This window comes from Bidens hawaiensis, unplaced genomic scaffold (genome assembly GCF_021521415.1).
Source record: "Bidens hawaiensis isolate Kalapana, Puna unplaced genomic scaffold, B.hawaiensis_p1.1 tig00016475_1, whole genome shotgun sequence".
Taxonomy (NCBI): domain Eukaryota; kingdom Viridiplantae; phylum Streptophyta; class Magnoliopsida; order Asterales; family Asteraceae; genus Bidens; species Bidens hawaiensis.
The window spans coordinates 111844-137578 of NW_027492515.1; the positions used below are offsets into that span (position 1 = coordinate 111844).

The 25735-nt window shown below is 37.4% G+C and overlaps 2 protein-coding genes and 2 pseudogenes across 3 annotated transcripts; 2 read left to right on the top strand and 2 right to left on the bottom strand.

Moving 5' to 3' along the window:
- Window positions 1-486: 486 nt before the first annotated feature.
- LOC143551631 (uncharacterized) lies at window positions 487-1107 on the top strand. The gene is made up of 2 exons (XM_077042024.1): window positions 487-727; window positions 890-1107. The coding sequence occupies exons 1-2, from the start codon at window positions 487-489 to the stop codon at window positions 1105-1107; spliced, it is 459 nt and encodes a 152-aa protein (XP_076898139.1).
- Window positions 1108-6699: 5592 nt separating this feature from the next.
- Window positions 6700-8180, top strand: LOC143551632 (pentatricopeptide repeat-containing protein At1g11290, chloroplastic-like; annotated as a pseudogene).
- An 8156-nt stretch (window positions 8181-16336) lies between these two features.
- On the bottom strand, window positions 16337-19016 carry LOC143551617 (protein IQ-DOMAIN 6-like; annotated as a pseudogene). The gene is made up of 5 exons (XR_013138532.1): window positions 18945-19016; window positions 18070-18324; window positions 17140-17340; window positions 16952-17065; window positions 16337-16871 (listed from the first exon to the last, which is right to left on the bottom strand). The product of XR_013138532.1 is annotated as a protein IQ-DOMAIN 6-like (transcript).
- Window positions 19017-21901: 2885 nt separating this feature from the next.
- LOC143551633 (IQ domain-containing protein IQM1-like) lies at window positions 21902-25157 on the bottom strand. Its single transcript, XM_077042025.1, has 9 exons — window positions 24820-25157; window positions 24548-24662; window positions 24106-24171; window positions 23917-24005; window positions 23731-23818; window positions 23408-23638; window positions 23224-23325; window positions 22760-23126; window positions 21902-21939 (listed from the first exon to the last, which is right to left on the bottom strand). The coding sequence occupies exons 1-9, from the start codon at window positions 25155-25157 to the stop codon at window positions 21902-21904; spliced, it is 1434 nt and encodes a 477-aa protein (XP_076898140.1).
- Between the last annotated feature and the right edge of the window lie 578 nt (window positions 25158-25735).

The following is a 25735-nucleotide window of genomic DNA, read 5'->3' on the forward strand; positions in this document are numbered from 1 at the left end:
CATCAAAAGCCGTTGGGTTTGTTAACACAACCTGAGATTCCGGTTTGGAAATGGGATATGATTACTATGGATTTTATTATGAAATTACCCAAGACGTCCCGACAAAATGATGTTGTCTGGGTCATTGTTGATAGACTAACCAAATCAGCCCATTTCATTCCAATTCAAGAAACATATAGCATGGATAAATTGGCGCAACTGTATGTAGAAAATATTGTATCATTGCATGGTGTGCCGTTGTCAATCATATCCGATAGAGATAGTCGTTTCACTTCTAACTTCTGGAGAAGTTTTCAAAAAGCGATGGGTACGTGTTTAAATTTGAGTACTGCTTATCATCCACAAACAGATGGACAGAGTGAGAGAACAATTCAAACATTGGAAGATATGCTTCGCGCTTGTGTTATAGATCTGGGTGGAAGCTGGGATACTCACTTAGCGTTGATGGAATTTTCGTATAACAATAGCTATCACACAAGCATACAAATGGCTCCATATGAATCACTATACGGACGGAAATGTACAACACCTGTATGTTGGTCTGAAATTGGTGATAATCAGTTATCTGGTCCCGAGATTGTTCAAAGAACAACTGACCAAGTAATACAAATTCGAGAAAGATTAAAAGCAGCAAGTGACAGACAGAAAAGTTATGCTGATGTAAGACGAAAACCGTTAGAATTCAAAGAAGGAGACAAAGTGTTGCTCAAAGTATCACCTTGGAAAGGTGTGGTTCGTTTTGGAAAAAAAGGGAAGTTAAGTCCGCATTTTGTTGAACCATTTAAAATTATTGAAAGAATAGGTCCTGTAGCCTATCGACTTGAGTTACCCAAAGAAATGCAAGGAATCCATGATGTATTTCATGTATCGAATTTAAGGAAATGTTTAGCTGATGAGACACTTGCTATGCCTCTAAGGGATGTACAAGTGAATGAGAAACTCAAGTTTTTAGAGGAGCTGATACAGATTGAAGATAGTCAAATCAAGTTTTTAAAAAGCAAAATGTTGAAATTGGTCAAAGTAAGATGGAATTCCCAACGTGGTCCGGAATTCACTTGGGAACTTGAGTCCGAAATGAAACGAAAATATCCACATCTCTTTGCATAAATTTCAAGGATGAGATTTTTTTAAAGGTGGGGAGGATGTAACACCGCGAAAATACCCCATCTAATTTTGGGCTAAAGATGCCAATTCTGAAAGATAAAGGACTGAAAATGAAAAATTTGGGTTTTTAGACCCATCGCGCTACGCGGTGGTCTCTTGACTAACTCCATCGCGCTACCCGACAGAGAATCACACAATTCAAGAAAAAGGTAGGCGTCGCGCTACGCGACGAAGAAACTCACTGGTCTCATCGCGCTACGCGATGACCAGGTTAAGTAACCCGGGACACGTGGCCAACCACGTGTCAACACGTGGCAGCTTCTGATTAAGTGCGGCGTCGCGCTACGCGACGGCCTTGGGGAAAAGGCCATCGCGCTACGCGATGGTCTACAAAACTCACCTATAAAAAGGCAGCTACGGGTTTAAGCCATTTCATTCCATTTTCACCTTAGTTTTCACATAGTTAACCTTGGTAAGCGTGCAAGGAAGTTCCGAGGTGTCGAGGGCTGTTTTTGCGAAGAGACGAGGAGTCGTTACACTGTTTAACGAGCTGTTGATCGTATAAACAAAAAGAACAAACCGAACCGCTGCTGATTTCTTAGCTCTTAAGTTCCGTCGAGCCGATTAAGGAAGAATTAAGGTTAAGTTACTTTACCAGTTACTTAAAATACATAAGATATAACTTAGTTAAGGGTATAGTCGTTAAACTGTAATTATTTTCCAAGTAATGTTTTATAAATCAAAGACGTTGCTTCCACGTGAAGTAATGTTATCAAAACTATTATTTTGACGGGCATGTAGTAACTGGAAAGGGGGTATCATTAGTAGACTCTTCTTGCCTAAGGAAAGCAATTCGTACAAATCCCAATCAACCGCGGGACCCGTTTGCTTACCTGGAGAAGTTTGCCAACGTGATATCCTTTATTAGGCCAAAGCGTGCTATTCCAAACGTCATATGTAAATCCAAAGTATTTTCATAAAACAACTATAACTATCCTAAGGTTAGGTCAGACCTAAGAGTCTGCTGATCAGACCTCGTGTCTGCTGAACTGAATCAGACTTCAAGTCAGCTGATCAGACCTCGAGTCTGCTGAACTGAATCAGACTTCAAGTCTGCTGATTAGACCTCGAGTCTGCTGAAACTGAAACAGACTTAAAGTCTGCTGAATAATACCAACTAGGTACTTATGCATACCTATTATGAATATAGGTTAATAGCATACTGAAGCCAAGGAGGTTGATATTTCCTACTGATAATATAAGGTGAACACGTTAACCTTTTACTGTCTGAACTGATTTTACTCTTGTAATAGACTGGTTGTTTTTACAAAGAGTCTGATAAATGTTTGGATGAGATATAATCTCTAAAATCGTTATAATACAAAATAGATAATAAAAAGAAACTCAGACCGAATGCACATGTGTCTGGATTCCAAGCATAACTGATAATTGGTATACAAAACCAAGTCAGTCATAACCGGTTCTCCAACAGGGTTACATAGCCTAGGGGAAAGTTTTCTCCGAACAGGGGCTATGTACTCGGGGAACCTTTGAATTGTGTGTGTAGGGCAGTGGTACAAATCCCGGGAATGGACAGGCATTCCTGTTAAGATTGTGAACAGAAAACTATGTTTGTATTTAACAAATGTTATAAATGTTTTATCGAGTCAACGTTTCACCAGCATATAGCTGACGTGTTTTTCCCACCCTTGCAGGTAATTAGATGACAATAGATGGTATACAAGGATTGGAGTCATTGAAGATCGCTCGAGATGGCTCGTTTTGAATATTATAAATCCTTGTATTATTAATATCACGATATTGTAAACTTGAAACTCGGGTGTTAAATTCCCGAGTAGTTTTGATAATGAAAATTAATATTTTAATATGTAAAGACTTTCGCTAAAATAAACCCGCTACTCTGATATATTTACAAAACAGGTACCAACTGTTGGTCACACTCCTAGGCCCTGGATCGGGGTGTGACACAGAAGGAACAAATTTCACAGGTTTTGGTATTCTACCAACCCTGTATGACATTTCTTCCTCAGGAGAAGTATTATAGCTGAACTGGGGTAAGCTGGTATAATTATCATTTAAAGGTGGAGGTACAACAGTATAATCATACCCTAGCCCAGCCTTCTGCTTAGTACTTCTTTGGGCTCCAATGATATCATCCAATTTCTCCGATGATGTTTCAAATCTTTGGATTATCTTTTCTTCTTTTCTCTTCTCAGAAGCATCAAGTTTAAAACTTTCAATTACATCTTTTAGTTTTGAAATTATGTTTTTATAATAAATTACTTCTTGTTTTTCTTGAAAAATTTTAATCCTCAGATTTGCAAGATCATCACGATGAGTTTCTATTTTCTCAACGTAAATCTTGTCAGCTTTTACATACTTAGCATTTAATTCTCGAAGTTTTGCATTTTCTTTCAAAACTTCATTTTGATGATATCTATAATATGTAACCTTGTCAATGCAAGCTTGCATGCATAAGTTGTGGTTTACCTCATCGCAAGGTGATGTGTCGAGAATGATAGGACATGCATGGCTGCTTCCACCTGCAGCACTTATCCCAACTTTATTACTTGACCCAACTTCATTTTCTTTGGACTGATTGTTCATTTGGAGCTTATCTTCCATTATTTCAAAAGACTTTATGGTAGAAGCCAACTCTGAGAGTGTCATGGTATACAGGTTTGTGGTTCTCTTAATGGTAACCACATTGACGCTCCATGTATAAGGTAGTGAATTCAACAGCTTCATGTTGATCTTAAAATAAACCATTGATGATACCGGCACTTCTCATTTTAGTGACGAGTGACTCAAATCTGTTGATGAGAGAGGCAACCGATTCTCCTTTAATATGTGTAAGCATGTCGAATTCTCCTTTTAATATTTTCTTTCGGCTTTCTCCCATATCTAGATTTCCTCCAAGCTTAGATTCGTAAGACATTTTTTTTGTAGAGAAAGAGAAAATGAAATTAAGTTTTTTTTTTTTACTACTGTACCGAGAAATACTCGAGTCAAATGGTAAACTCAAGTCGAATGTGAAACTCGAGCCGAATGTGAAACTCGAGTCAAAGGTAAACTCGAGCCGATTGTTAAACTCGAGTGGAATTTGGCTCTAGTGAAGTAGAGTGGAATTTGGCTCTAGTTAAGCAGAGTGGAATTTGGCTCTACTTGACTAGAGTGGAATGACTCTAGTAGACTAGAGTGGAATTTGGCTCTAGTGGACTAGAGTGGAATGACTCTAGTGGAGTAGATCCAAAATAAATCCATGACCCAGTGGAATTTTACTCACTTTGCACCAACAACAACAGTACACCAAATACTCAAATACCAAACACCACACCAAATCTCAAAATTTCACAAACTTTTCACAACCAAAAACAAAGAATCTGTGAGTTTCTTGTCATGAACCCGTAACCCACTTTTTCACACAAAACAACTTCAAATCCAACAAAAACTAAGATCAAAATCCGAAAAGTTTGACCCGAAAACCACAAAAAGTTAAGCCGAAAGCTCTGATACCACTTGTAGGTCCTCTAGAATGGATCTAACAACTTTGCTCGGATCAATCCGTGTTGTTGGTTAGCGGAAATCACCTACAACACTCGGATCTTAGTTTGTTTGGTTTATTTGCTAGAAAGGAGGAAGAAGAAGAAAGACTGAGAGAACTTTTATTTCCAGGGAGTTGTGTGAATGGGTTGTAATGAGTTGTTTTGGAGAAATGGGTAAGTGACTCTTTATATAGGGTCCTCATTTCTCCAAAGTTTACATAATAAACGTACTGAGTACGTAATACACCGACTAAAAGCAAACTAGAACGACATACACAATCCTAATAACAATATAGAATATTGGCCCTACAAATTGCTATATATATGAATTTTACATGATGTTAAAAGTTACCGGTATATCCCATCGATCTCTCACTGCAATAACCGATATATCTATCCGATATTTTTCCGCATTGGCTAGTTAGGATATTAGAACTCTCAAGTTTTATTAATATTAACTAATAAAAAGTAAATAACCACGTTAGGGCTCCTCCGGACCCAATACAAAGCAGCAGGCTTCATATATAAACCACCATTGTTGCTTGTAAAACGATGGTGACCGGAAAGCGTATCAAGTCACCACTTGAAACCAGCTGACGCCTGACGCCTCGCCTCATTTGAACTCGTAAGCAGGGCCGTCTTCGAGAATCACTAAAAGGTTTTGGGCCAAAGACGAATATAAATTCGTGCCTTAAGTAAAATATAAATTCGGTAACTCATATATAATAAGTAAATGATCGATATGATAATTGGGCTATAAAGATAAAACGAGTTAACAGGTTTACTAGCAATTTTTATATAAACTTTTTTTAATAAAATTTCGGGCCTCAGGATGATCGAGCCTAAGTCGGTCGACTTCCATGGCATCCCATTCCAGACGGCCCTGCTCGCCTGAGTAAGTCTAGCTTTGACAGAGATGGTGATTGTTGGGTTAGATGGTGATGGTGGTTTTTAGCGGCGGTGAGTGGATATTCATTATTTTATTATTTAAAAAAAAATTATGAAATCAATTTTTATCTATTTATTTTATAATAAATGATATTTTTATTTTTCACTATGGTTTTTAAAAATTTAGCTGAAAAAGTAAATGCGGTGTGGGTCATTCTCAACCCGAGGTTCTACATAAACATCCCTCCTTTAAGGATAGGTGAGGAACATTGCACCGCCTGTCCAAAATGGTCACGCGTGACGTGTCTAAATAACCATGGTCACGCGGGCCATTCTTTCTTCCAGCCATTTTTTTTTTCTGTTCTCTTTCTTCCGGCCATTAGGTGGAGATTGAAATACAATGAAGAAAAGCTGAATTGACACTGAGATGACACAGACGTAACGAAAGATGGTAAATGAACCGCACTAACAGTAATTTTAGAAAAAAAAAAAGAATTAAATCTGTAATATGAATATGTCACAAGAACCAACACTAGGTTGTGAGGGTTTCACAGGAACATCGCCACAAGCTAAGGGGCCACGCACAGGGTCGTCTGTGAAAATAGTTAAAAACAATTTTAGCGTTTCATAAAGCTATTTTTTATTAGATTCAAATAATTAAACATTTAAATTGATTTATTAGGTTGTGATTTGGGTTGCGCAATACTTTTTTTAATTAAAAATTGGGCTTAAATATATTGGGTTTAAACACTAAGTATTTGTTTTGGTATGTGGTAAATTGGTAATAGAAAGGACAACTAAATGAAATGATCAAATGAATGAAATATATCATTAGCGGCATTCCACTTATGTTTGGTTACCATGTGATAATGAAATAAATTATTATTTTATGTTATTTGATCGATAAGAAAAAACAAATAAATAATATAAAAAGAATAGTGAGTGGCAGCCGAAGTTGTGGTAGGGGGTGGTGGTGCTGGGCAGATTAAGCTCTGGCGCGAGCCTGGGCCCAAACAAGAGCTTGCATGCCCCTAAGTGTCGCATCAGCTTGTTTTCTCACGAGCCGGACTCGTACTATTGCTTGGAGTCTAACAAATGCTTTTAGTGCTCGTTTTGCCTACGAAAAGCACATCGATAAATAACATTGTACACAAAATCCAGTAACTTAGCATCTGCCCACCACCTGTTCGACGAAATGCCTGTGAGAGATGTACGTTCTTGGACCATTATTATTTCGGGTCCTTCTAGACTCGGGTCATACTCATACCGTCTAGCATTGGACTTATTTACCCAGATGCTAAAACAAGGCATTACTCCAAGCCAGTTCACATTTTCAAGTGTTCTAAGGTGTTGTGCAGCTGCAAATGAGCTTGGTTTGGGTAAATAAATCGATTCTCAGTTGGATATTAAGAAGCGGATCGTGTTTGGATACGACGCTGGAGAATTCTGTTTGATTATGCTACCAAGTTTTTCGAGTCGATGAGTGTTAAAGATACTGTATCATGGAACATAATAATCAGTGCTTATGTAAAGAATGGTGATTTGGAGAAAGCTTTAGGAGTGTTTTGGGGATTACCGTTTAGAAACGCGGAAACTTGAAACACGCTTATTGACGGGCATTTGCAAAACGGGCATGAAAAAGTTGCGATGCAGCTTCTTTACCAGATGGTGGAGACGGGGCCGCCTTTTACGAATGTTACGTTCTCTATATCATTGTTGTTAGCATCTTGTTTGACTAATGTTGACACTGGAAAGCAGATTCATGGTCAAATTCTTAGACTTAGAATTGGAATGCATGATGTGGTTATCAAGAATTCGCTTATTGACATGTACTCGAAATGTGGTCAAATGCACAAAGCAATGATCATTTTCAAACTTCGAATCAGTATGTGTCTGCAAGCTTGATTGTAAACGGGTACATTCAAAACAATAGATTAGAAGATGGTTTAAAATTTTTCTTATTTATGATAACCGAGCATGGTAAAGTTGACGAATATACCCTCCACGAGTGTACTCTCCGCTTGTGCGGATGCTGGACTTTTGACCCTTGGTCAACTAATACACGTATATATAATAAAAACCAGGCATGTACTAGATGCGTTTATAAGTTCATCAATGATAGACATGTATGCCAAATGCGGCCGGTTGCAATCCGCTTGGTTAATATTCGAACAATCCAAGACTCAAAACGTTGTGTTGTGGACCGCTATAATATCATGTTATGCGTCACATGGCAAAGGCACGGAAACAATTCGTTTATTTGAGACGATGGTTAAGGAAAGGATTAAACCGAATGAAGTAACTTTTGTGGCAGTTTTAACCGCGTGCAGTCACGCAGGTTTCATTGGTGAAGGGTGCAGGTACTTTGGGTTGATGAAAGATGTTTATGGGATCGAGCCGGAAGTTGAACATTATACGTGTATGGTGGTGGATCTTTTGGGTTGAGCGGGTCGGTTGAGTGAGATAAAGGGTTTTATATATGAGAATAATGTTTCACATTTGAGTGCTGTTTGGAAAGCTTTTTTGTCATGCTGTTATTTGCATAATATAGTTTCAAGATTTGACTTGAAACTATCAGTTTGGTTCATACCGGGACCTGTTAGTATTGAAATAGCTCGTTGATCGAAGTTCGCTTGAAACTCGCTCACAATCAGCTTGTAGATATACGAGCAGAACCGAGCTGTCTGGATTCAGTAAGATAATCACAAGTCCATTCTTACGTATTTGTATGTACGAGAGAATATTAGTTTATGTTGTTACATACATGGTCCATCCATATATACAATTCAGAAATACAAAACATTCAAATTTTTATAAAATATGCGAGCGATGTCTGCATATTTTTCTTCTTTGCCATTCTCTGTCGGGGTCAAACAGCTGGTCAAACTTCCCAACTGAACCATTCCGTGTTGATCCATCTTCACACCAATTTTTTATAAAAGGATACTTATAGAAGTTATCATTTTGCATAAAAGAAACCACCAACAAGCATAATTTGATTTCTAATAACACTACTAAAGCGCTAAGAAACAAGCTATGATATCAACTTTCGTTATATACTTCAAAAAAGTGGCTAAAAATTACCAGGAAAGAGCGAAAGCCCGACTGAATTCGAATTGCAGCCCATTCTTTCCTAACAAACATGAAATCTTTAGGCGGAGCTCTAACCACAGCAGCAGAAAACGAAGCCTCATCAACACGAGTAGCATCCGAAGTTGGCAAACACCCCGCACCTTTTTATCGCCTTTGTAGATGATGCCACCAACGAACCTCCTGCTGATAACATAAAAACCGAACCGAACCCAAACCGGAACTTAAAAATCTGAAAATTAGCCCAAAATGAAAACTGAAAAACTGACACCAAACCAATTTCAAAAAATCAAAAACCAAAGTTATTAATTTTGGTTCAATTTTAGCCCAAAACAAACCCAAACCAAACACAGAAAAACCGGGAAAAAAAGACTAAATATACGGGCCCAGGCGCGGTTATAATCCTGCCTCCTTTGTTCAACTGTCTTAACCGAACTAGATTTATTATTGACAATTTGGCCCGAGGTTTTAACAAAGTCTTGGTCTACGCGTGTTTATCAGTTTCTGAGCATTTAGTCAGGACATCTGATAATAAGCAGAACACAGGCGGTTTAGTTTCGGCTAACAGTTTGACCACAATCATTCAGGACCCTTGATCATCTATAAAAGTTATCAAGACCCACAGTCTGGAGACTGTTGTGTGGTGCAACATTGTTAGCCACATGTCAAAGAGACAAGATGTTGGAAAATGTTGAAACTCGAATTGTTGTTTTTCGGTGTTCTGGGTCAATTTTTGGATGACGAAACACATGAAGATGTGATCACAAGTAGCATAAAACCAAAATTGTGGTAGTTTGTGTTTACCATTAAGATCCACCTTTCAACAACACTTTGAACAAAATTGACCTAAAATCAGAAAGTAAAACGAAACTTGTAATGCAAATAGAGTGATTAACTTAAAAACATAAAAAACCTATTACATGATAGGTTCAACACACAAGTAACATCCTAGTCCTAGTACAGAATAGAACAGAACAAAACAAAATAATAAAGCAGAGTTTTTTTAGTAACGAAAACTCAACGGCTGCGGCTGCTGCTGCTGTTAGAATGGTGCCTGTTCCAAACAATTTGAAAATAACAGAAGATTAAAAAAAAAAAAAGCACGGGTAATATACCACCGATGGTAATTAATTTGGGTCGATTAAATCCTCCTCATCGGTCATGATATCATCAAAACTCGCGTCAGAGTCTTGCCCGCCATCGATCTCATAAGCTACAACTGAATGATAAATAAAAAAGGTTACTATACTATATTAGCTAGCTAGACTAGATGGATAAAGAGAGATTTAACATCATGTTTACCATCTGACTCGTGGTCGGGCGCATCTAGTGCGATGCATTCTTGTACAGTTGGTTCGAGATAACGACAACGTGATAGACAACATAGATCATGATTATAAAAAATGCGTCCACGCGCCATCAATAGTCGAACAATATCTTCTTCAGTCAAAACCGAAGCAGGTGATTTTGTGGCGTTGCGCTTGTTGGATGTTCCCATTGCCTGGAACAATTCCCCAAAATATTATTACATGTATGGTATGGTATGGTACTTGATTTCTGAACAAACAAGTGCATACCATGAGCAAGTGATTTTGTGGTGCCCCCAAGCTTGTTAGATGGTTTGGTAAAGAACAATCTACGACGCACACATCAATGATCATAACAAACAAACAAACAAACATAAATACAAACATAGATAAATCATAAGACTTATGCATACATACATACATACATACCCTGAGCAAGGGATTTTCTTCTGCCACTCTCATTACCTGCATGCACCATGTGTAAGGAACAATCAGGGCATGCATACATACATACATGTATATACATAGAATGATAACAGCAGTAGAAGAATGCTAAAGACTCACCATAAAGCTTATTCATACGCCTGGAATTCATTAGGCAAAACCCTAACTTGCAATCACAAATCCGGATACAATTTAATTTATTTATGCATATTTCGCCCTCCTTAATGTTAACTTAAAAATAGCAAATTTATCTAATGACTATTTAACCCTTAATGTAACTAAAACTTTAAAAATTACATATTTACCCATTTTATGTTCTAACCAAATATATTCAACCAGATTGTTCATGTAAAATGCTAAGTGATCGAATATGAAGATTGATATGTTCGTTTCATTATATCTGTCTCATGATATTTTTTCAAATCTTGATTAATAGGATGAAACGAGAACAATGAAATTATAAAAATCTACCGAAGGGCAATTTTGTCATTAATAAATATTTAATAAAGGAATGAGAAATATACGATTAATAATTTGGGTTGGGTGGAGCTAAGGAGGTTGAAATATGCGATTGTCCCGGAAAAAAAAATTAATAAGGTGTGTTGTACTAATAGGGTCTAGCTTGTTGCTAGCCTCGGTTTTAATGTTTTGAATAAATTAGGTTCTATCGAAGTCTGATAAATGGGGACTCAACTCATATATGGGAAGCTATGGAGACAAATGGGGACTCAACTCAACGCATACGCGGGCTCGACTAAATGGGGACTCAACTCATATATGGGAAGCTATGGAGACAAAGATCATCCAAGTAGCAAAGGAGACTCTCGGGGTCACAACAGGAAAGTCAAGTGGGCATAAGGAGTCTTGGTGGTGGAATGACGCAGTGCAAGACAAGATAAGGGACAAACAAGGATGTTTTAGGGAGCTAATGAGGTGCACGAATGAGGAGGAGCGAGTGGATTTGAGGGACAACTACAAAACGGCCAAGATAGAGGCAAAGAAGGCAGTGGCGGAAGCAAAGAAGGCGGCCTTTAAACGGATGTATGAAAGTCTAGAAACAAAAGAGGGGGAACATGCTATGTTTAAGATTGCCAAAGCCAGGGAGCGTAGAAGGCAAGATCTAGGACCGGTGAAGTTCATAAAGGATACAGATGGGCATGTACTGGTCAAGGAGCAGGACATCAAGCTAAGATGGCAAACCTACTTCCACAATCTTTTTAACAATGGGAGAGCTTACCAAGAAGAACATGACAACACAAACTTTCATCGACAACAATCGAATAACTGCTACTGCCGACGGATCACACGAGAAGAGGTGAAGGACGCACTTAGGAGGATGGGAAGGTCTAAGGCGGTTGGCCCAGACAACATACCCATCGAGGTGTGGAAGTGTCTGGGGGAGGAAGGAGTCATGTGGTTAACTACTATGTTCAATAGTATTCTCAAATCAGGTAAGATGCCAGACCAGTGGAGGAGCAGCGTTGTAGTTCCTATCTATAAGAACAAAGGAGACGCCCAATGTTGTGGTAACTACCGAGGAATCAAACTACTAAGTCATACTATGAAGCTATGGGAAAGAGTGATTGAGGTTAGACTTAGACGAGAAACTCAGGTTACGGTCAACCAATTTGGCTTCATGCCGGGGCGTTCCACCACAGAGGCAATACACCTTATAAGAAGATTAATGGAAAAGTATAGGGAGAAGAAGCGTGATCTACATATGGTGTTTATTGACCTAGAAAAGGCCTACGACAGTGTGCCACGACAGGTGCTCTGGGAGTGCTTGGAGGGTAGAAGAGTGCCCAGGAAATACATAGAGATAATTATGGATATGTATACCAGGAGTGAAACAAGTGTCCGTGCGCCAGTGGGGGATACTGATTTCTTTCCTGTAGAGGTAGGTCTTCACCAGGGGTCAGCGTTGAGCCCGTTTCTTTTTGCAGTAGTCTTGGATGAGTTGTCAAAGTCGATTCAGGGGACTCTCCCGTGGTGCATGATGTTCGCAGACGATATTGTGTTACTTGCTGAGAAAAAAACAAGATCTAAACATGAGGCTTGAGGAGTGGCGAACAACCTTAGAGACAAAAGGTTTAAAGATTAGCCGATCTAAGACGGAGTACCTACACTGTGATTTTGGTGAGATAAACGACAGTGAAGACGCACACATCACAATTGAAGGGCAGGTGGTCCCGCAGGTAACGAAGTTCAAGTATTTAGGATCATTTGTACAGAGCGATGGGGAATTAGACAGTGATGTGACCCACCGAGTTCAGGTAGGATGGTGTAGATGGAAAGCAGCCACAGGTATATTATGCGACAAGAGTTTCCCGACTAATCTGAATGGAAAATTCTATAGGGTGGCAGTTAGACCTGCAATGCTATATGGAACAGATTGTTGGGCCATCAAGAAGGCACAAGTGCGGAAGATGGAGGTAGCAGAAATGAGAATGCTACGTTGGATGTGTGGGCACACAAGGCTAGACAGAATAAGAAACGTTGTGCTTCGCGAGAGATTAGGGGTGGCGAACATAGCAAACAAGATAAGAGAGTGGAGATTGAGATGGTTTGGACATGTAAAGAGAAGACAGACGACGAATCCTGTTAGATCCGTAGAAAACATTACTATAGAGGGGAGGAGGGGTAGAGGACGACCGAAATTGACTTGGGATGAGAGGATTAGGCATGATTTGATAGACCTAAACCTCTCCGAGGACATGGTTGAGGATAGGAATTCGTGGAGAAGTAGAATTAAAGTTAAGGATTTTTAGAGAGAATTGAATACCTTAGGGCTTAGACTTAACTTATTTAGGTCACATACCATAATGGTATTTCCCTTACATATTTTATTATTATTATTATTAGCTTTTATATTGCGGTTAAACTGTGACCTTTTTATTAATATTATTATAATTAGTAGTAGTTTTTTATATAACTGTTAAACTTTGATTTCCTTTTTTTTTGCTTCATACACAAGTTCTTAGAGCCGAGGGTCTCTCTGGAAGCCACCTCTTTATTCTTTTGGATAGAGGTACGGTGTGCCTACATCCCACCCTCCCCAGACCCTACCTATAGCTCTGCTGTCGGTGGGATTTTACTGGGTATGATTGATTGATTGATTGATCGAAGTCTGATAAATAATAAAACTAAGGATCTGTTTAGTCGGGCTAATGGAATGGAGGATAGATGTAATGGAAGAAGGGATATAATGGACGAAGGATTGAAATCGATAATTAACATTCATTTGGTTAATCTATGAGAATTGAATGAATTATTTTTTTATGTTGTTTGGTAGCCGCAATTAATTTTCTTTTTACCAAAATAAGAAAATTGCAATGGTGACGATGACGACGCCAAAGACGATGACGGTGGTGGTGGTGGTGGTGGTGGTGGGGTCGGTGGTAGTCAAGTGGTGGTGGCGACGATAAGTGGTGGTGGTAGTGGTTTCGGCAGCGTGACAATGGTTGTGACAAACACATCTTTTTCCTTTGGGGAGGGTACTCTGAGTAGTGGGTACCTCGTAGGACCTCGACCCGCCTACTCGGGTCTTGTATGGATATGCAGGAAGGGGTGCTCCTAGGTGTGTGTAGGGGTTGTGTTTGTTCGCGAGAATGGATTCCTCGTCAAGTCAGTTTGGGGGGTGTGGACACACTTGCGCGAATTCGGGTAACGGCTACAAGGGAGAAAGAAAAAGGAAACTGTACCCGACCAGGGATGGACGTAAACTCGTAAGCTACCGAGGGTAGGGATAATCGTCCAGGTCTTTTTGTGAAAGAAAAAAGCCGCCCCGCCGCAGCAGGCGGGTTGCTTCCTCTGTCGTCGCCGGGGAGCTCTTGGCGAGGAGACCTTAGGAAAAGTTGCTAAAACAAATGGGGGAGGAGGATCGACCCGTTCAGTAGAATTCCGAAGAAAGACTGTTGGCAGCAGGTGGAGACATTTCTTTGGCCCTTCTAAATTGCAAAATCAAAATGCAAAAAAATGCGGGCAGGGTGGAGCTGGCAGAGGGTTCGAGAATAGGGTAGGGTCATGTTCTTAAGATTCAGATAATAAAAAAGTTCCAAACCCTTTATGTATGCACCTCCGTACAAGTGCTGCGTACAAGTTCCGGTCAGGATGATTGGGAAAGATCAAACCAATTTAAATCACAGTAGTAGTAGCGTAAAGGCCGTAAGCCGGGGGGGGGGGGGGGGGGCGGCCATAACATCTATTACTTTCACACCTCTCTCTTTTTTTAGATATCTATAGATAAAGAGAGAGATCCGCTGCGTGAGCAATCCGACTGTGCGTTACATGTGCTCTACAGGCTGCACTCCATCTTTCTTCCCCCTTTTTCTTTTTATTTGGAAGACGGGCGTTGCGTTTGGTTCGAAAGGCAAGGTTTTCAGTATGTCTCCAGAAAGGCCCCCACTAGTCCGGCTAGCTAGTGAGTGGTTCTTTCGGGCGGGAAGCAGGCCGGGCCCTACGGGCGGGCATCCCCCGCAACGCAAGCAGCATTGTTCGCCACCCCCTGAGAAGCAAAAGATTCTAGAGTCCAGGCTGAAAATACATGCATAGATAGTGGTCTAATGACAAGGCCGACGACGGAAGCTCGGGACGGAGCCGTATGATGCGGAAGTCTCACGTACGGTTCCCTGAGAAGGGAGTGGCTACCTACTGGAGCTTCGACCAATCACCACCGGTCATTTCCGCTTTGGGACCACCCCTTACTCTACCATTATTATAGGGGTATGGGGTTCGAGACAAAGAAAGATCAAGGCAGCATATCAGCTTTTCCTTTATACTTTACTTGGATCTGTTTTTATGCTATTAGCTACTCTGTTGATTCTTTTCCAAACAGGAACCACCGATTTACAAATTTTATTAACCACAGAATTTAGTGAGCGGCGCCAAATCTTTCTATGGATTGCTTTTTTCGCCTCTTTCGCCGTCAAAGTGCCTATGGTACCAGTTCATATTTGGTTACCCGAAGCTCATGTAGAGGCACCTACGGCAGGATCCGTCATCTTGGCGGGAATTCTTTTAAAATTGGGAACCTACGGCTTTTTAAGATTTTCAATACCCATGTTTCCTGAAGCGACACTTTGTTTCACTCCTTTCATTTATACTTTAAGCGCGATTGCTATAATATATACTTCCTTGACCACTTTAAGACAGATCGATCTTAAGAAGATCATTGCTTACTTCTCAGTAGCTCATATGAATCTGGTGACTATTGGTATGTTTAGTCTGAACATACAGGGAATTGGAGGTAGCATTCTACTGATGTTAAGTCATGGACTGGTTTCTTCAGCCCTTTTTCTTTGTGTTGGTGTTCTATATGACCGACATAATGTGGCTACAATAACAGTGGTGGCGGCAGTGGTTGTCAGGTGGTGTTAGTAAAAGAGAAATGAAATGAACAAAAGAGAAATGTAAAAAAACAATTTTGATAGTATGAATAACACCTTTTTTTAGTCCCTCATAGTAACTCATTTCATTCTCACCGTCAAATTAAGCAAGCTAAAAAGAATATGGGTCACACATTTAGTTAAATTAAGCTAAAATGCTTTTAAATTATGCACCCCAATGCGCACTAGGCTCCTGCGTTTGGGGAGGGCCCAAATCGATTCACGAACTGATGTACACAGCCTCACCTTACACATTTTGTGCAAGAGGTAGTTTCCACGGCTTGACCTCTATGTCACAAAATAGCAACCTTACCAGTTGCTTGAAGGCCCGTCCTCAAAGCTAAAATGTATTTCAGTACTTAAAATCAAGACAATGCACCAACAAAAGATAAAAAAATAAAATAAAACTTTTAAGGTCATATCAATAAATAAAAACAGAAATCCAAAAGATTCATATCTGAAATCCAAAATAAGTTAAACAACAAGCTGTTGAACTCTTAACAATAAAACAGTAACCAAATTTGTAATCTTGTTAACTACTATAATAATGCTTCTTTCAACCTCTTCTACTTCTCACTTCGTCATACCTATCAACAAACATAGGTGGATACAAATCTTTACCCAACTCTGCTGAATAAAGATCAGTGTCACTTCTTCTTGCAGTCACCGCCTTCGAAAGCGGGCTCGGGTTTTGACCACGAGACCGCCTTTTCGCCTTGTTCGACTCCGTTAGACTCATATAACTCGGTTTGCTCACACTCCCACTTTTGCTGGATAAACGAGTCGCCTCCGAAGTTGAAGACGACGAATTGGTTGACGATGCAGTGTCGTCAAACACAGAGCCAGAACACGGGTTTGTTGATGATGAATGCGTTATCGGGCTTGACATTGACATATACGGTTTTGCAGACACACGAGTTGAAACTAGATTCTTTGGTCGGTATATGAGCAAGACTTAACGCTCCGGTCGTCAAGATTCTTGCAGCCGTCCATCCATTTAACCAACTCCATTCGGAGTTTTGTTTAACAGATCTTGGTGAACTCGCCTTGTTTTTCGCTAAAATGTTGTTTGGATTCGCTCTTTGTCGCTACAAGCCAAACAAAAATGCATACTATGTTACTAAAAGTTAATCATAATAGCTAAAACGCTAATATTAATAATAATAACCTGCTGATAAAGAGCATAAGCCTTAGCTCTATCCCTCTTAATGAGACCATCTTGCTTCATTTGTTCTTTTGATTTTAATTCTTCGGATGTTGCATTACTATTACACCATCCACCCTATTAAATAAAATTAGAAAACATTAGCTGACGGGTAACGAATAATTAAAGTTTAGACAATGAATAAATTGTACCTCAGATATTTTGACAGTCTGGTTTTTAGAAGCCACAGGAGATTCTGTGGTCCGGGCAGATTGAGCTCTGGCACGAGCCTGGGCCCGAACAAGAGCCTGCATGCACCTAAGTGTCACATCAGCTTGTTTTCTCACAAGCCGACCTCGTACTATTGCTTGCAGCCTAACCAATGCTTTTAGTGCCCGCAAAGCTCGTTTTGCCTACGAAAAGCACATCGATAAATAATATGTATATGTTAACAAGACTAATAAAAAAAAGTATGCTGGTTGCATCTTGTGATAGGGTTGACTCAAATGCCAGCAAACTGCTATGCTGATATTTCCGACACACGAAAATAAAGCACGAACCTAACACGAAATTCGGGGTTTAAGCTTAGCATAAACTGGTCTGGGTCAAACCCGTGAACACGTCTGGCAAAACAGGGTGTCAGGGTGTGATCGTGTCAACCCGACAGGGTTCGAGGGTTGACCCATTTAACCTTCTATTTTTCAAAAAATGTGTTTTATGTTACCAAGTTATTTGGTTGGGTAAATTATGCCCAAATTTAATACTTAGTCCAAATATTTATAACCAAAATGCATTTGTTTCACATGCATTTATTTTTGGTTATAAAAACTGTGATTTTTGAAGTATTAATATACAAAATAAAAGTAAAATAAAAAAAATAAAAAAGCAGGCTAAACGGGCTGTGTTCATGTCAACCCGCTAATATTTGTGCTGTGTTCGGTTCATAGATGTTTGGTTCATACAGTTCATAGGCTACTTATAAAATTATCATTTTGCAACAAAGAAACCACCATCATTCATAATTTTATTTCTAATAACACTACTAAAACATTAAAAAACAAGATATGATATCAATTTTCCTTATATTCTTTCTGCATTATGTCAGATTGGTTAAAATACTAAAAAAAGTGACTAAAAATTACCAGAAAAGAGCGAAAAACCGACTGAATTCGAATCGCAGCCCATTCTTTCCTAACAAACATGAAATCTTTAGGTGGAGCTCTAACCACAGTGGCCACAGCAGCAGAAAACGAAACCTCTTCAACACGAGAAGCATCTGAAGTTGACAAACGCCCCGCACCTTTTATCGCCTTTGTAGATGACGTTACTGACGAACCGCCTGCTGACGGGCTCCTCCACAGCTTCCATGTTCTGCTCTTGTTACTCCCAGTCTTCTCCTGCCCAATTAAATCAATTAATTAAGTGTCTGCATACAACCAAAAAAACAGAAAAACCCAAACTGAAACAAAAACCAATGCTTTTGTAAAAACCGAACTTCACTTTAGTTTTGGTTTTTCAAATAATAAAAACCAAACCGAACCGATTTCATTTTCTATTTTTTATTACAACTACTTCAAAAGAATTTAATAATTAAATGTAACTCAAATATTCTTGCTCATATGTATAATAATCAATTAAATATATGTCAACATAAGCATTTCTTCCCAAATTCATCATTTTGGATCAATATTTTTTCGTCTCAAAATTTTCATACTCAAATGGCAAAAAACCGAAAAAACCCAAAATAAACCAAACCAAATCGAAACTGAAAAATCTGAAACTGAACAGTTTTCGAAAAATCAAAAGCCAAAGTTTCAGTCTTTTGGTTCTGTTTTATGCTCAAAGCCGTAAAAAAAGATTTTCAAAAATTCAAAAACAAAGTTTGTGTTTTAGCCCGAAACCAAAAAAACCCAGGAAGCCGAACCGCACAGTTTTCAAAAAATCAAAAACAACCGTAAAAACCCAACCCAAACAGAAAACCGCGCACACCCTTAAACTAAATCACAAAACAAGTTACTTGATCAGAGGTACTAGAATTGGACTTCTGAAACCCGATCAACGATTTAATCCATTTCGCAGATCCTCCCATTCGTAAAACAAAACCTCTGTGTTTTGGAAGTCGAATTCGGAGAGATTAAAGTGGGGTTTGCTTTGCACTAGGAAGTGGGAGAGGCGTTTGAATTTTGAAAGAAAAGTGAGAATTAAAGAAGAAAAAAAGTAACGGTCGAATAGTTTTCATTGCCTTCTAATAAATGCGTTTCCGCTTTCAATACGCTCACGGAATTCTTTTTCTTTTTTGATCCCGTAATGGGCCAAAGTTTATTTTATTGGGCTTGTTAACTGATGTTCGGTTTTGGTTATGACCGTGTAATGTACCCGGGTCAGGTTCGTGTTCGGGTATTGCCTCTAAAAACCATACCCTGTGTATCGGGTCGGGTATAGAACTAGATACTCTAAAATCGGGTATTTGAATACTCTATTTTCGGGTATTGAAAAAACCCTGTTTTTGGGTTTTTTTCGGGTATATATTGATTTTTTAAGCGGTTGCACTTTTTTGGGGTATTTTTCGGGTATAGATCCGTTTTCGGGTATGAAAAAACCCGGTTCTAGATATAGAACCGATTCCGGTTTTCGAGATTATCTGGTACAAATCGGGTCCAGTTCGGGTACGGATTTTGGTATTGAAATGCATACCTTACCTGTACAGGTAGGGTCGCGTACGGGTTCGAATATTAAAAATCGGGTATAAAAAACCCGGTTACGTGTTCGGGGTTTTTTGGATCTCTAGCTCACCCTATTCATTGACTCAAAACAATTAAATCAAGCAATGTTTTAGGAAGACGACACCTACTTTTGCTAGGCCCGGTGCAATGTAGGGACGTTCCTTTAGTTGAGTTGGCGGTAGGATTGATCTCATTACGAATGTCCTTATAGTGAAAGAATGTGAATATTGAATGGGTTAGATTGGTGTTGGGTCTGAACGAGTTTGTAAAAAAAATGAGAAGAGTGATATGATGGAATTTAAAAATCCCTCAATTTTTTTTAAATTAGTAACGCAATAATATAAATAAAAAATAATAACTCAAAATATAGATAAAAATGAAAAAAGTAAAACAACTATAAAGCTTCCTCGCCGTCCTCGTTAAAAAAAAAAGAAAAGAAAAGAAAAGAAGAAAACTAAAACCAAAAAATTTCTGTTTAGCTTTAGGGATTAGTTTAGCCTTTTAAGGTTATGTTTCGGGTCTTAGACCCATCATAACTTATTCCAGCCTTTTTTTTTCTTTTTGTTTGATCAATTATAACCCCTTAAACATTCAACAACTGAGATTATTATTATGACCCATAACAACCTAAATAGGCTACATTTGTCACGAAGTTATAAGTTAAACTTTAATCAATTACCGACATTTTAATTTAATTGAAACGACGTTAATAAAAGTAGTTACATCATTCTATTCATTTATTAGTATGATGATAAATAAATAAATAAATAAACAAATAATAAGATCATTTATATGTGAAATATGAGAATTTATGTTCTGTTGGTTATAATAGCGGCTTTTAGCCTTTTATAGTAGATTGGCAACGTTGTTGAAGATAGCCCAAACCTAATTAGCAAAATAATATAAATCATAATCGTAATCAACATTAAGATAAAGATACTCATTATATAGATTTTAATTTCGTAATATATTTTATTTCAAAACACACACTTTTAGTCTTTTAGACACCGCTAAAAAGACTTAGAATTGAGAGGTAGGTTCTAAGCACCAATGACCAAACCAACTTAGCTTTGAAAGTTGTTTAGAGCCAATGAAGACGTACACTCGGCATAGATTAGGTCTTGAAGACTCAGTCATGGTCTTCAATAAGAGAAGAATAGTTCAAATAAATATATACAATAACATGCATATATACACACTCACACCGAAATAATATAGAGTGAGAGAAATATACACGTTTTTGAAACTTTTGTGGTTCGAGACACATGGATTAATTAATTAATTAGATAAATGAATTTGGATATGTCACAAACAGGTAGCTCATATTATAGCGGAGCAAGTCCTTACTATATGCATGTGTGTGTCATTGATTGCATCATTTAGCAATAAACCATTTTTGTCATGATAATACTTGGTTAACTTATCTTCCTGAAATCGATATAACATGAATGATTTCCAGGTAATATTAGTTATTTTAATCAGACTATACTAACTTGTATGGTTTACTTAAATAATGTGTGATCGTTAATTAATGTTTAATGTCGCATGCGTAAATTTAATATTTTAGTTTTGTTTGTATAAAATGCTGGCATTTTAAATAGAATGGTAACTAACTTTTAGGGGCATATTCATAGAATAGTAACCAAGTTTTAAAAGTATTCAATTAGGCTACTTAACTTTAAAAAGTGTTTCAATTAAGTCACTCAATTTTCATGTTTGATTAAATTAAAGGTTTTAGCATATTTTTTTAGCCTTTTTCTTTTTTGTTTCACATAGAAAATCTTTTTATCTTTTTTTTTTGAAGTTAACGCTGAGTGGCGACGTGAATTTTATTTTTTATTTATAAATTTTAATATTATTAACGTTTTTTAAAATTTTTTAACTTTAACTACATATATTGCAAATTCCGAACCTCACATCTTATCATCCATTTCTTTCTTAACACACAAAAAAATTGGTGAGACTTGGTTTGAAGATTTAGTGACCCGATTTGAGGAAAATATACATTAGTGACCTAATTAGAACACTTTTGAAAGTTGATCACAATTCTATGAGATTTTCCCTTTTAAATAATATGCGACAAATTTGTCATTATGATAATTGTATGATATAAACTTCCTTTTAATCTTAAAACAATTTTATAGGATAACTGTTTATCTGGTTTCTATATATATCTATTATATATATACTTAATTGCATATATATAAATAAGGAGAATTATAGGGCACCTCCCTTTCTGCTAAAACACCTATTAATGCGTCCTGTATAGGGCTATACGGGGCGTATAAGGTCCCCTATAGGCCCCGTATATAATCTTATACGAGACGTATAATACCCCGTATAGCCCTCCGTATAATCCTATACGAGACGCGTAAGGGGGTGTCTGGGTGTCTCCTAGCATGACCCAATAATAAACAACAATATATTGATGTGCAATATGCAAAGATATGTATTTTTTTTAGTTTGAAAAATACATACTGGTACTTGTTGACAGTTTTGTGACAATTTATTTATTATAATTATTTTTTTTGTTTTCGATATAAACTAAAAAAAACATGCGAAAATTATCGTTATGATTGTTCTCAAAACTACAAGAACACTGATCGACAGTCATTTGCATATTGCATATCATTGCATTCTTGAAATAATAATAAGTATATTGATAAATCTTGCACAATCAATAAATGTATATATAGCTTTTCATATCAATAAAGCTAGTAATATATCGAATAACTGTGTGTGCTTGTATTAAAACGCAATTGTATAACATAGATCATCTTCAACACCCAAACATCTTATGATAAAATCAGCGTATTATTGACGGAATTAAGGATCGTGTCAATGTATACATGTACATACATTATAAGAATACATATGATGTCCCGTGAATCCTTTATTGTTCTAAATACAAAGAAATAAAATTATAAGTTTTCTTCCTAGAGAAAAAATCGTAACAATATTTCACGAAGTTGTGAAAATTGTTAATCCCATTTAAGCAGCACTAAACACCCCCAAAGAATTTAATAAGTCGAGACGATGCCATGTTAGCAAGTAACAATTATGTAATGACTAAGAACCAGAGATCATTAGGCTTTACGTTAGTTAATATTCCGGCCCATGTTAACAAGTCGCGGCGAAAGGTGCATGCAAGGACTCGGTCTAGGTGATGGGATTGGCCCATTGCTAACCATTGTAACCTGTCTAGGCGAAAGACTAAATTGTTCAAGTGCTTGAAATTGTAGTTTCATTGGGTAATCTCTCACACAACCAATCCTAGGACCTGCACCGGATGTCCATCTTGGTGATTTCACATTTCCAAGATCGTGTGTCCCTATTTTCTCACAATGGATATTGAACAACTTGTCTTCGTTTATAGGTTGAACTTTTATTGACAGTTTTCCCCTTGTTGAATCACGCTTGGAGTTACCATCACAAGTAACATTTAGAAACGGATCATCGTCGTCTAGTGGGCATTTCTGCACATTATGTTATAATTAAATAAATATACTCATGAGAGACCTAAATATAATTGCAAACTAATAAAATAATAGAATAATAAATAATTTGAGTTACCTTAACATTAGTTAAATCAACTTGACGCTCCTCAAGATAGCAAATGAACTCTCTAAAGTTTTCTTCTGTTGGGTGGTAATGACCACTATATGGCCATATAGCCTGTCACATGTAAATATTTATTAGTTTTTATCATTCTAAATGCTTATATTAAATGATACCATTTTAAGGCAAGTTAATATACCTCAAGAATGCCATCATGAACCACCATTCGCCCTGCCGCGGTGGTGGCTGCACCAGCCAGAAAACTAGAATGTTGAAACAAACCCTTTATCTTTTGGCCAACATACAAGGCTCTTGATGTGCTAAGTACAAATATCCATTTGGTTCCTTCAGTGGTTTTCACAAATCTTCGACTGTGTTTGTATAATAATTTTCCTCCCTCGATAATCACTTCGTATTCTTCCCTCTCTTTCTACATGTAGAACATAAGATCATGAATATATAAGTTACTTATTTCTTTATAAAATAAATAGCATATAGTATAAAGTTTTGACTGAGGCATACAGGTCCAAGATATTTAATGCACTGTGATTGTAGTATGGTTCTTGGACATTTTTCGACATTTATTTCTTTACCATCGCCGATGTCAAGCCTAACAATATCACAAAATAATACACATTAAAGATAATCAATGTAGCTTAATAAGTTACTAATAAAATATTAATCGATTTAACAATCTCTAAAGATTACCAGTGAAAGAAAGGTTGTGAACTTTGACTTGTAAACCAAACATTGTAGTATAATTGTAGGTTGTGTCCATAACGATGGCGTGGGTCAATCTGTGAAAACGAATTTAACAAACAAAAATTCACGAGTTAGTTATATATGTTATATGTTATGATCAACAACTTTATCTATGATATTCAAGATTTGGCTTACAGCTTCAAGCCAATGGCAAATGGCTAGTTTTTGAGCTTTTTGGTCTTTGCATAGGCCTTTTCCAACCTAGAAATAATACATTCAAACAAATTTATGATTGAATTTAATATAGATGAAAGTCAAGGGTACTAAAATGTAAATTGTATTATAGTTCATAGTTGGATCATTTGAATCCAATGGTCAATGTTCAAACTTCAAACTCATTAACTTCATTACTTCCATTGCTTTGAAGATGAATATGTCAAATATTGACTCTCTTGAATAAATGAATATTATTATGTTAATTTTTAAGGGAAAGATTTGTAACACGTGGGCCATGGTAGTTCAAACTTATATTCCCTTCTTAAAAGGTATTATTATTATACTCCTTTAATAGATGTGACTTAATGTTTTGACAAGGTCGTTTTTATGATAGTACCACCTAGCTAGTACTAAATGGTACCTTTGCAACCCGGGTACAAGCTCTCCCCCACCGTGATATGGCACTCTCCGGCTTGTCGGTGCAGAAAAACGACACCGAACTCCGCTTTAAAGCTGCAAAATCCAAAGCTTTCCACCTGCATAAGAAGATTAATAATTATTTAACTTCTACGAAACTTAACTGATTAAAAGTCTGTCGATGATACTTCTTTGTTTAATAAAATGTCAAAACTCAAACCATGAAAGTAACTTATTTTTAAACTTATGATAATAATTAATAAGTTAATAACAAACCATAGTTCTTCAACAACAACTGCACAATCAGCAAGATTCCTTCGAGTTCGATAGCTCTTGTAGCATTTCTGAATCGTAAGAGCTGCGGCGTTGAGCTCGTTAACCAGCCTCGGATTACTAACAAACTCGTAGAATTCTCCATTATCTAAAGTTGATCTTGACAAGTTTTCTTGATCAAGAACAAGATCCTTGAAAGAAAAACTTGTCTCCAAGGAAGAAATTTTCTTGTCGGGTCGATCCGTAGCACGAACGTTGGTGACAGACAAAAATCTAGTTAATGAACTTAATTCACGAACTGTTTTGAGGACCCAGAAAAGAGACATGAACTTAAGTCCCATATTGGTGGAATGAATGAGTGAATATTAGGATTTAAGAAAATAAAGTTATTATGGTTGGTGGAATTGAAGTGAAGGTGTGTATATTATATATAGGTGTGGGAGTTGGATGAATGAAGAGGAACATGTGGAAAGCGATGCAACCGTCAAAGACGTATAGTTCGAAACAGTGTATGTGGTGTTGGAAAAAGAGAGAGCGTGTTGTGCCAAACATGAAACATATATATGGGGATGACTTATGAGATATATATATATGATGTATATATACACGATGTAGTGTTATAACTTTTATGTGTATATATAGCTTTTTTTCGAATGGTTGCGGGTAGATTAGATTGTGTGTGCGTATATATTTATATAAATATTAGTTTGATATTATAAAGTTAAAGTTATGGCATACTAATATATATTTAAATTAATCTGATAACTTTAGTTAGTAGCAAAGCTTGATAAAAAAAATAGTGCGGAGGAGCGGTCAAGATTTTCAGACTAAACGAGTAAATTTATTACAACATATAAAAATTTGCAAATGAAACCGACTAATTTACACTACTGTACAAAAAACAAGGGGTGTGTAGTGT